This window comes from Notothenia coriiceps, unplaced genomic scaffold (assembly GCF_000735185.1).
Source record: "Notothenia coriiceps isolate Sejong01 unplaced genomic scaffold, NC01 NC01_scaffold00012788, whole genome shotgun sequence".
Taxonomy (NCBI): Eukaryota; Metazoa; Chordata; class Actinopteri; order Perciformes; family Nototheniidae; genus Notothenia; species Notothenia coriiceps.
The window spans coordinates 1-11,903 of NW_011345489.1; the positions used below are offsets into that span (position 1 = coordinate 1).

An 11,903-nucleotide genomic window follows, 5' to 3' on the forward strand; every position below is an offset into this window, starting at 1 on the left:
AGGGGGTCGGCAACCCCTGGCACGCGTGCCAGCATTGGCACGCGGCACCGTAACCAGTGGCACACTAGGAATAAGTGGAATAAGTGTGCAAAAATATTTAAATCGTATTTTCGGATCCTGAACGAGACCGCCGCCAGAGCGCGTCTCCCCGTTACCTGCAGAAGGAAGCCATGCAAGCAACGCAGCCCCGCTCTCTTTATAGGTGACATTCTGCCACTTTCCTCCGTGGTGCAGTGCTGATCGTTTCACCACGGAGGAAAGCACTTCACTAATTGCAGTACCCGTAAGGAGCTGTACAAATGCCGCAGTTTTTGCATGGCTGTGTCTTTAGTTGAAAGCCCAGTGGCGATCTGCTCATCTCTCATCGAAATAATATGCTACAAAGGGGCGGACTGGCCATCTGTGTGTTGAACTTTCCTGTCGGCTCCCAGACCTCGTCTCCCAGGGCAGAAGCAACAAGCTTCAGGTTCAATAACCCACTTTAGCTTAAATGACTGGAGAGAGGCGAGCTCTTCTTGGGAGGCTGTTGCATTTATTTAGTTGTTCTTCTGTTTCACAAGATACATCACAAACCTCTGTTTTTCTGCTGCCTCGTTTTTACTTCCCGAAACATACACACGCTCGCTCACTCTCGCTCTACCATCCACACACACACACATGCACATGCACACGCAAAACTCCTCTCTCTCTCTCTTAAAGAGACAGCGATCTCATCTCACTCTGCATGACCCAAATATCATAACATGTGTGTTCTGGAGAATCACAGAACGAATGATCGTCCTTATTATTATGCCGTTTAAACCAATTATTTAAATGTGTTTGTTGAATTCGGCATCATGTAAGTTGACAGGTCCACACACTGCAGTGCTTCCCCGCAGCGAGGCTCCCCCGCTCTCCTGTTGACAGTTCACGAGCGTCAAGCTCCTCAACCCCACCCCGTTGATAATTCACGATCGTTGGCACTAATAAAAAATATATATTTTTTAATGGCACCTCATATCAAAAAGTTTGCCGATGCCGACCCCTGTCGTGGGCCATCAGAGAGGGCCTAGAGGGCCCTGACGGCTCGCCACTGCTTAATTAATCTTAACATCTATTCATGTAATATCTAGTTTTTGCACAAAATAGTGGATTAAAGTATCAATAAGAGTATAGATGAATACCGGTTGAAAAGCAGTCTGGGTTTCTATAAAATCCTAACAATACCCACCTCTATTGTTATCCAGATAAGTTTCATCACCGGAGTTCCCGTTTTTGTTGTCAATGTTGCTTCTGATTGGTTATTTTTCACAAACAGCTCCTTTCCCCACTGCTTAAGCAAATAGTCGGTTTTCTAAACCCAGAGTTATCGGTGCATTATTCATTCTTCAACTTTTGAAATTCCCCAGGTCCTATCCAGAGGTGCCATTGTCATGCAAGGAGTTAAACGGGTTGAAGTGCAAGATAAATCAGGTGAGAAGAGAACGACGTCTTAAAATCTCCCTTTAAATAAGCATTGCTAAATAATTATTTGTATTGTTTTATTGATCCAAGGAGTCATGTTATTGAGGATTGTGGTTCATAACAGCTGGTTTGTATTTCAGTGAATGAGGGCCAGGTGTCCTTTAAGCTCACAGTGTCTCCAGACATGGCTCCAGACATCCAGGTTATAATTTACGCCATCCTCCCCAGTGAGACTGTGATCGCCAAAAGCGCCGACTTCTCCATTGAGAAATGCTTCAGTCACAAGGTCAGTTTGAGGAGTCACTGTTATGGTCAGATGTATAGAAAAAAGTGTATATATATCTGTGCTATCAGTCTCACGCCGGTTTGATGGGCGCTCAAACATCATTGGTCAATAGGAATCAACTACGAAGCTTCTGAGACCATAATCTTGATACATTTGCCCAAAGATTCTGTTCATATGCAGATATATTTTTATAAACATTCCAAAAATACTAACTGTTGTGGAAATTCCAAGATTAATCAAGATTCCTGGTAAGAAAATAACAAATATAGAAGTTAAACCAAAGTGTTGTTATACAAGATCATTCATGTTGTGGGTAAAGCATGTGGTTTGACTGAAGGCATGACTGTGATGGAAACTTCTGAAGCAATGGAGACAGGACTCAGAGAGACACGAGGGGAGCAGGAACTTTGATGGAAAACACTGATGGTTTATTTGGAGCTTTGGCCGGAGAATTCAAAAGACATGTGCTGTGCCACGAGTTGACACAGCGGTTGCCAAACCAATTCTGAAGAACTCTTCCGCAGTCGGAGGTTCTATCTAGTTCAGAGTGTAATCAACATTCCTCATTAGCGAGACTAAACAGTCGTAGAGTAGACACTGAATCAACAGAAGTTGTCAGCTGTGGCTAGAGAATGTGCACCCAGGAGCCCCTTGTGAGTAAGATAAGAAGGTGCTCCAGATGTCCCTAAACAATAAACTATCTCATGTCAAGTTGTGCCCGGTTGTAAACTGGCAACAACGACAGCTTGAGCAGCCCCTCCTTAAGGGGGATAACAGCAAGCCCACTGCTGAAGACGTGTGTCCATGGGAAAGGAGGCATAGGAAGGAGAAACAGACAAAGAATGTCAAAGGTCACATACCTAAGCAAATTATTCCCTAACAATGACCAGCCAATTAAAGTTAAGTTTAATCTTAGCCGAGGTTTAGTATTGAGCCGAGTTTTACCTCTGGAGGGTACAGAGGACTTTTAACCTTTGAGAACCATTCACATGCACAAAAACCTATATAGCACACGACAGGGAAGGGAAAACCGCAAAAGGCATAATATGGCCCCTTTAAATGTTGAATAAGGTTGATTTTTGGTGCCTACCCTCTCACCTTGTCACTTCCCAAAAGGAAGCATCAACATTAGCAGAGTTGGGATTGGGGAGTGAGAATAACAACAAAATCTAAAAATCACATTAGACACAGAAGTTGATGCAAGCCACTATGAGTTATTTATTAACAACAAAATAAGTTACCATAGCTATGCGGATGACACACAAATTTACGTAACAATTTCACCAGGAGACTATGCTCCAATTCAAACACTGAGTAAGTGCATTGAACAAATCAATGACTGGATGTGTCAAAACTTTCTCCAATTAAACAAAGATAAAACTGAGGTAATGGTTTTTGGAGCCAAGACAGAACGTATAAAAGTTAGCGCTGAGCTTCAGTCTGCAATGTTCAAAACAACAGATAAAGCAAGAAATCTAGGTGTAGTCATGGACTCTGACCTGAGTTTCAACAGTCACATTAAAACAGTTACTAAATCAGCCTACTATCACCTAAAGAATATATCTAGGATTAAAAGACTAATGTCACAGCAGGATTTGGAAAAACTTGTCCATGCTTTTATCTTCAGTAGACTGGACTACTGGTCTTTTCAGGTCTCACTAAAAAATCTATTAGAAAGCTGCAGCTAATTCAGAATGCCGCTGCTCGAGTCCTCACTAACACTAAGAAAGTGGATCACATCACTCCTGTTCTGAAGTCTTTACACTGGCTTCCTGTGTGTGTCAAAGAATATATTTCAAAAATACTGATTCTGGTTTATAAAGCTTTGAATGGTATAGGCCCAAAATACATTTCTGACCTCTTGCTAAATTACGAACCATCCAGATCTCTCAGGTCTTCAGGGACTGGTCAGCTTTCTGTCCCCAGAGTCAGAACTAAACATGGAGAAGCAGCGTTCAGTTATTATGCTCCAAATATCTGGAACAAACTCCCAGAAACCTGCAGGTCCGCTGCAACTCTTACTACTTTTAAATCCAGGCTGAAGACTTTATATTTTTTAATTGATATATATTAAACTGCACTGTAACATTTATCATATTTGCTTTTTATCTTTGCTTTTAAATGTTTTTTTGTTAACTTTTCTTTTTAATGACTGATTTGAAATGCCATTTTCTTAATGTCTTTCGTTTTTTGTAAAGCACTTTGAATTGCCTTGTGTTGAAAGGTGCTATGTAAATAAACTTGCCTTGCCTTGCCTTGCCTATTAAAACAACAGCTAGCCCCTGTCATTCCACTAAAACACTATCTAGCAATGTTGCTATGTGCGGGTCTGGCGTGGGGACATTTCCCCTCTAGGCACTTAAGACTAAATTAAAGGTTAAACTACACATTTGTGTAAGGTTAAGAACAGTGTAGGTTCTCAAAACAAATCATCTCACCCTCTGGTTGATTAGATATATTTTTGTATATACGTCAGGTGTCGCTGGAGTTTTCTCCATCCTCGGCCGTCCCCGGAGAGCAGACCACCCTGCAGGTGAAGGCCCTGCCAGACTCTCTGTGTGGTGTCAGCGCTGTCGACCAGAGCGTCCTCATCAAGGAGCCAGGGAAAACTCTGGAAGCAGACAAGGTACCTTCTAGAATCAACCACAAATAGATACATAGTTAACGTTACCTCAGCATAAGCTTTAATAAGAGGTTAGAGTTTGTGTTGTCATTTCCTTGTGTCATGGTTAATCATTCTCTTCTTCTACCAGTTGAATATCGTAAACAACTATGTAAAACATCTGTTTAATGCAGCTTGATGCTGATTGTGTTGCCATATTTACCCAATTGAGGCCCACTGTTATTGAAAATGCTATTGGAAAAAGTTATGATCATATTTGCGAGGTGCTGTTTGAACAAATATTATTTATATTCATATTTCAAGATAAAAGACTACAACTTAAATCATAGAGCTCCCCTAAAGAACAACAAACACTTGTCAGTGTATAATATTGAATCATACCTTTCTTCTCAGATATTCAACTTGTTGCCTGTCAAAAAAGCATCCCATGTTCCATACAATGTTGAAGATCGTGTAGAATGCTTGCTTGTGAGACCCAGAAGATACGCTATTCCATATCGTGAAAGAAACCAGAGAGATGATGCTCATACAGTTTTCCAGGTACTTAGTGCACAAACATTAATGTACAAAATAAAGCATACACCAATATATGTTGTTGTTGCCTAGTTGATCAACTTTTAAGTGATGACTGTATTTATGTATTTAGAATGTAGGTATGAAGATAGCAACAAACCTGGTTATCAGAGTGCCGACATGCCTCAAGTACAGAGGAAGAGAATACCACCAGGGCCATGGTATTTGATTTTCTTGTTGTATCAAATGACACATTCTGTTTATTTACCAGCTTTTAAAAAGGTAACCATGTCATTGCTTTCTGCTGATTCTGCTGGATTATTGTATGCTTTAATTTCAGGTATGCATGTAACATATAACTCTGCTCCAGAAAGAATGCGAATGATGAGCACACCTTCCTTAGACCAACATTCTTTTGATTCACCGATTGAGACTGTCCGCACTTTTTTCCCCGAGACCTGGATATGGGAGCTTATAGAGGTTGGGTAAGATTTTGCCTCAAATCGTTTTCATGGTCATGAATTGAGGGAGTTTCTCCCTGCACAAAGGGATAGCAGGAAAAGCACTGTTCAACTAGAATGTTTTTTAACCAGCTGGCTCAAATATGTATGTAAGGACTTTTGTTATGCCAAGGAACATGTATTCATAATTTTTACTGACATTTCTTTTTAAATGATTCTGTAGGCAGAATAGTGTTTTTTTGGTGCTAGTGGGAATCATTTTCAGGGTTAGGCTTCTGTTACCATCTCAGGATTGCGATCTGAGGAGGGCTGGGAAAATGAATGAAAAGTCACACAAGTTAGCGTATAGAATGGTCTGGCTTTATTCACATTCCTTAAGTTTGTGTCTTTGCCAAAGAATAACATATTTATTTATGTTCCTAAGCTCAAACCAATTACTAAAAATGCCAAACACATACAGTACTGTGCATGTGTTATTCACATATTAGTTCTGACCATTCATTACACAACTTCACAGAATAATAATAATAATGCAATAACTGTTCCTCATAACTTATAACATATTTACAAATACAATTATAAAAAAACATATATAGAATGTTCTGGCAATCTCTCAACTTCTTCAATCTTGACCCTAATCAGAATGTCAGACCTCAATCCAATGTAAGTGTAGAGCCCCATATACAGGTTAAACTGTATAATAACATGTACATTATATCATTAAAAGTGTAATGAAGCTTGGTGAACATTCAATTTGTAAATATATTTTAAAAAATGTTATTATGTTGACCGTTATATCTTACTTATGTATTATATGCCTCATTTTTTACAGTCTTGTACATTACATCATGTATGTTTTCAAGTTCACAGAATCTGTTTGTGTGTTTCTGCTGATCCAGAAAGTCTGGAACGAAGGATGTGTCCATCACAGTCCCAGACACCATCACCACCTGGGAGACGGAGGCGTTCTGTTTGTCCTCTCAAGGTTTTGGCTTGGCTCCTCGTAAAGAGATCACTGTCTTCCAGCCCTTCTTCCTCGAGCTCAGCCTGCCCTACTCCACCATCCGAGGGGAGCACTTTGAACTGAAGGCAACCGTCTTCAACTACCTGACCAGCTGCATCATGGTAACTTATATTTCCTCCATATTTACGTCAGCATGCTCATAATAGTTGCTAACATGCCATAAAAAATGTTATGGAAATGCACCCAATATAAATGCAATTTATAGTTGTGTAATGACTGCAATGTACTTTGGCTGAATTGCATATCCTTAATCTCATTGCATAGAAATGTATCTCTTGATAGGTTGTTTATTTTCAATAGGGTTCCTCTGGCGTTGCCTTCACACAATCCTACCTCCAAAATGTCCCAACAAACTATTTATTTGTGCATCTGTCTATTGACTGTTTTTTTGCAGCATGGATTCTGCTCAGAACTTTCACCATAGACATTGTTATTGTGTGTTGCGTTGCAAGTGACACATCCTTTGACATCTGATCGGAATTGAAGTTCTGGAGTCAATTTGGATATAATCTGCATACGCCAGAAATAGATTTTGGCTGGCATTCTAAACAAGGCCTTAGTCCCTTACTCATTGACCAAGTTCTTAAAACATTTGCTTCTTATTTCAGACTGGACAAGATTACTGAATAGATACTCAGATGATTCACTCAATATTCCTTATACTTGTGATCCCACATATTTCTCTGAACTTCATAAACCAAATGTAGGATTGTACAATATACTTTAATTGGTTTCCTTATGAGTTGATACATATTTTCTCATTATTTAGACTGTTATTGATATCGACTAAAACCACTCACTTTTGACGGTCAAATAAAAAACTATATTCGATCATTATTGCCAGCCATGACAGTTATGAAATCGAGGTTTGTAGTTGAGATCAAAATGTAGGCGAACTAAAAGAAATGGGCATTACTCAGTGAAGACATCTGATGTAGGGGTGTAGGAAATGTGGGGGAGGGGCAATTAGCTCCCACTTTACACCCCTGGTCCTATTTGGCATCACACCTAGCATGATCCCATCGCTAGAAGGGTCTCTATTTAAAACCTGTACTTTGCCTTTTCCTTCACCATCTCTTTAACGGGCCCTTTCAACAAAATCATGATGACAGGGATACCAAGGTTCTTGTAAATACCTGGAGTAATCCTCATTTATTAACTTTAGTTTTCTAGCTCTTTGATTATTTGGTCTCTGCTCTTATTTGAAAATAAAGTCTGCAAGATACACCTAAGTGAGGGAAAGCCTGAAAGTTAGCATCCATAGTCCCACTGGGTTTGGAATCTTGCTGTGGTAAATACAATTAAACATTCATGATACTTATGGTACGTCCACACGGTTCCGTCGCGTTGAAGCCTGCAGGTGGGCGTGGCTGGCGCGACCAACAACCAATCACATAAATCTCCCGCCCCGGACACACAACCACGCGGTTTGATGAGCTAGCGCTTGTACTGGCATATGGTTTGATTGGCTGGCGCTTCCGTCGACGCTTGAAAAGTTGAACTTTTCTCAACTTTCTAAGCGAGCAACGGAGGCAAAGCGACCCAACAGAACCACCATGCAGTTCGGCAAAGCTTGACGTAACCCCATTCAAAGTGAATGGGAAGCGTCTCCTTTGAAGCACGCGACGGAACCGTGTGGACGTACCGTTAGAGGTTTTAGTTTAGTGGGATAATCTTAACATATTAACACCAATCTTATAATTTTGTTTTCTTTAAAGTATTAATGTTATCGCCAAAAGGCTAAAAACAAACTCACAGTTGTATGTTTTTAAGCCACTGAGTTAAAGGCAACTAATGTTCTATGTTTATTAATTTCATTTGACCACTTGTTAGCAGCCCCCTTTTTTAAGACACGGAAGCTTCAGATTTTCATCGGTGTGGTATTTACTTACGGAATTTATGTTGTTAACAAAGAAATATCTTAAGCTCATGTGTTTACCGCAGATTTAATTTCATTCTAACCAACTCTCAACAGCTTACTGTGGTTCCAGAGCCCTCCTTAGATTACACCCTTACCCCCCTCTCTGGTGACCAGTACACATCCTGTTTGTGCGGCGGTGAGCGCAAGACCCTCAGCTGGAACATGGCCCCCTCAGCTTTAGGTGAGAGAAGCATTTTTGACTGATATGAAATGTTAGTCTGCCAAGGTGTATACAACCTTTTTTAGCTCAGTGAAATCATATCCACCTTAGTGACAGAATGTTTATACATGATAATTAATAAAAACACAATTCTTGATCAAGTTTCACATCTTGTTTGTTGATCTCTTGAAGGGGTTGTGAATGTGTCAGTGACTGCTGAGGCTGTGGCATCCCAAGCTTCATGTGACAATGAGATTGTGAGCGTGCCAGAAAGGGGTCGTATCGACGTGGTCAAACGTTCTCTCATAGTCAAGGTCAGGACGATTAAACTAAATGACAAAGTATAATTTATCCATTTACTATAGGGAACATTTTGAACTCACATTATATATTTTCCTTTCAGGCGGAAGGAACTGAGATGTCCAAGACCTACAACTGGCTGCTCTGCCCAGAAGGTCAGTTTGTTCAGGAAAAGGAACAGCCAAAGGTTATAAGTTAGTTAGGAGTACATTTCATGTAAAAAATATAATGAATAGATTCAGTAATTACAATTATTATGGAAAATGTGTTAAGTTAAGTGCAGGTGTCATTGATTTATGGAAGGTCATTGTGTAAATACATTTGATCAACCTGATTTTTATTTATTAATGGACAACAATTTGTGTGACATTTTATCAAACTACCAATACAATATGTAACATCTTAACAACTTCTTTGTTTTGTACTGAGCTGAGGGTTTGTTCCCTGTCTGCACACAGGAGAGGCTTTGACAGAGGAAATAGAAATACAACTGCCTGAGAACGTCATTGTTGGATCAGCCCGAGCTTCGCTATCAGTTCTGGGTAACAAATACATTCCTGATCAATAGGCTTCCCTCTCTTGAAGCTTTATCAATAATGGTATCAGTAATAAAATAAAAACATCTCTGTCTGAATTTTCTTTTTTCGGAGATATCTTGTTTGTCAAACAATTCAAAAACCTTTCCCTTCACATGTTTTACTAGAATTTGAACTAAGAACAGAACAAAAAATCTACCCTTTAGCAGATGATTTGAAAGCCGGCTACTTGTGCTTTTGTGTGTGTTGGAAGGATGAAAGAGCGTTGGCCGTTCGGATGACACTGAGGAGGGTCAGAAAAAGTCAAAAGTCAGCTGAGTTACATTTTCACAGTCTTAGCTTCATTGTTTTTGTGCAGGTGACATTCTGGGCAGAGCTCTAAACAACCTGGATGGGCTGCTGCGGATGCCGTATGGATGTGGTGAGCAGAACATGGCTCTCCTGGCCCCCAACATCTACATCCTCCAGTACCTGAAAAACACTCAGCAGCTGACCCCAGTCATCAAGAACAAGGCTACCAACTTCCTCACCAGTGGTGAGTCTTGTTTACATTATGGTGTAGTTAAAAAACAATCAACAATTTCTGCCAAACCCAAGAACCTGTAGTAATCCTGTGATTTTATCCATGGATCTAAAAACTGAAATCTTACTCAAAAACGTGTTGGTAAAGCCCCTGTCACACTGTCCCGAAATTGACACCAGATGGACACACGATAAAGGAAATGTTCAAATTCGACTGATCGTAACAACATCGGGCCATTCGTGAGGGCATCTTAAGCCATCGTATGACCACCGGTGGAGTTTCTCAGGCTCCGGCAGCAACTTTGTGAGCAGTGGCAAAATCTTTGACATGCAAACAAATTGCAGAAGGACCATTCGAAGGTTCCTTTTCGTGTTGAATTTGTGTGTCCATTTTGCCCTTCGTAAGGCACCCGTGAGGGCATCTTGTCAAATCGTGTCATCTTTGTCTGATCATCGGTGCCATTGGGCATTTTTACCTCACGAAGACAATACGAAGGAAACAAGAGGCTGCCCGATTGTCTTAGGAAGAAAACACGACTACGTGAAGCCCTCGCAATGCCGTCGTGTAGCCATCGTATTATAGTACGATGACATCGAGATTGCATTTATTGCACAACAAAATCATGTAAACATATTATGTAAATATAATCATATTTACATTGCTTTTGTTACTTTCGTTGCAGTTGTATGTATAAAGGTCCTTACACACCAAGCCGATTTTCTGCGTCGATAGATGTCGATAGATGTCGTGCCGACACCTTCCGCCGCCGATTCGACATGTTGAATCGGTCGGCCATAGAAATCCCTCTGATTGGCTGTTCAGCTTAGCGAATCAGTGCATGAGAGGCGAAACGGAAGTGAGGGACCCAAACAAACTATTAAGAAGGCAAATCTGAGATTTCATTTAACTCCAGCTCTCGACACAGGTTCGGGAAAGCCCCAGTGTCTATATATTTAATTGGCAAGAGCTTCTCATTGTAGAGTGAAAATGGAACGCACACGCTATTTGTTGTTTGTTTATATCACGCAGTCTGTTCTTCTTCTCTCGGTGTATCACGCAGTCTGTCTTCCGGTTGTTGCCTCTTTTAAATTACGAATACACACTACCGACGCCTGCTGGTAAGTAGGGCTGTCCCGAATACCATTTTTCGGGTTCCGGATATGCGGTAGTAATCAGCAGCGAATATTTGGATATTCGGGGTATTAAAATATTCAACAGTATTGTTGTTTTATAGTTATTTGCAGTGGCGTTTCTATATTTACAAAAGTGGTGGGGCACAAAAAACGTAGATGTCTATATATAAGCTTCTGCAGTGAGGTTCATGGCTGGTGAGGCACTGGCTATGACTCTTCAGGTTTACAAATATTATATTTTGACCTAAATCAAAATATAATATTATTTTCAAAAGCTTTTTTAGTCTGATGCCTCGATTAATTTTAAACAGACAGTTCAACAGAAGGATACCCAAAAAATGTAATTTTATCATTTAAATATTTAATTGTTCTCTCTCAGTAAGATCCCATTTTCAATAAAATTGCGGTCTTACCTTGACTTGAAGATGAAGTCCATTTGCCTATCCTTCTGGACAAAAATCTCTATTACTTTTTTGTAAAAGTCCTCCTTATCTTGTAGTTTCAAAAGTCTATCATAAATCTAATCGATAGATTTATGATTAGAAAATTATAAAAGTAGGGTAGACATGTGGATATTATCCTGCTGAACAAAACGTGCATTTACAGTAGGTACGTTTCCCACAGATCTTATTTTTAGCTATTTTCTAAAATCCTATGGAGAAATCTCATTGCTTTTTTGTGGAGGGAACCCATGCGCAGCCTACTTCCGGGTTTTAGGACGCGTCTCTCGTCTCCTCTTCACACACCACACTTTTCGCGGCACACGTACTTACAGCCAATCAGATCTGAATGATGTGAGATGACGTATGGTGGGGAGTGGCGAGCTCAGTGCCCCTACTGGTCATATTTTTTGTCCACACACATTAAATAGGACAATACTCTGAGCACGCGCAGTGTAGTTTTTACAGTCACCGTTCACTTAGTACAGTGAGAGGGAGGGGGCGATGATCGGGTTTTGGTTCCCACCATCTGAGACTGCC

At 40.3% G+C, this 11,903-nt stretch overlaps 1 protein-coding gene across 1 annotated transcript; it reads left to right on the forward strand.

Moving 5' to 3' along the window:
- Positions 1 to 1,343: 1,343 nt before the first annotated feature.
- LOC104947591 (alpha-2-macroglobulin-like) lies at positions 1,344 to 9,873 on the forward strand (the record flags this gene model as incomplete). The annotated part of the gene is made up of 12 exons (XM_010773637.1): positions 1,344 to 1,452; positions 1,584 to 1,729; positions 4,206 to 4,355; positions 4,746 to 4,892; positions 4,999 to 5,086; positions 5,206 to 5,350; positions 6,226 to 6,451; positions 8,326 to 8,452; positions 8,624 to 8,745; positions 8,835 to 8,886; positions 9,190 to 9,273; positions 9,626 to 9,873. Coding segments are annotated over 12 exons (1,644 nt in total), but the record flags the coding sequence as incomplete, so codon positions are not given.
- Positions 9,874 to 11,903: the final 2,030 nt, after the last annotated feature.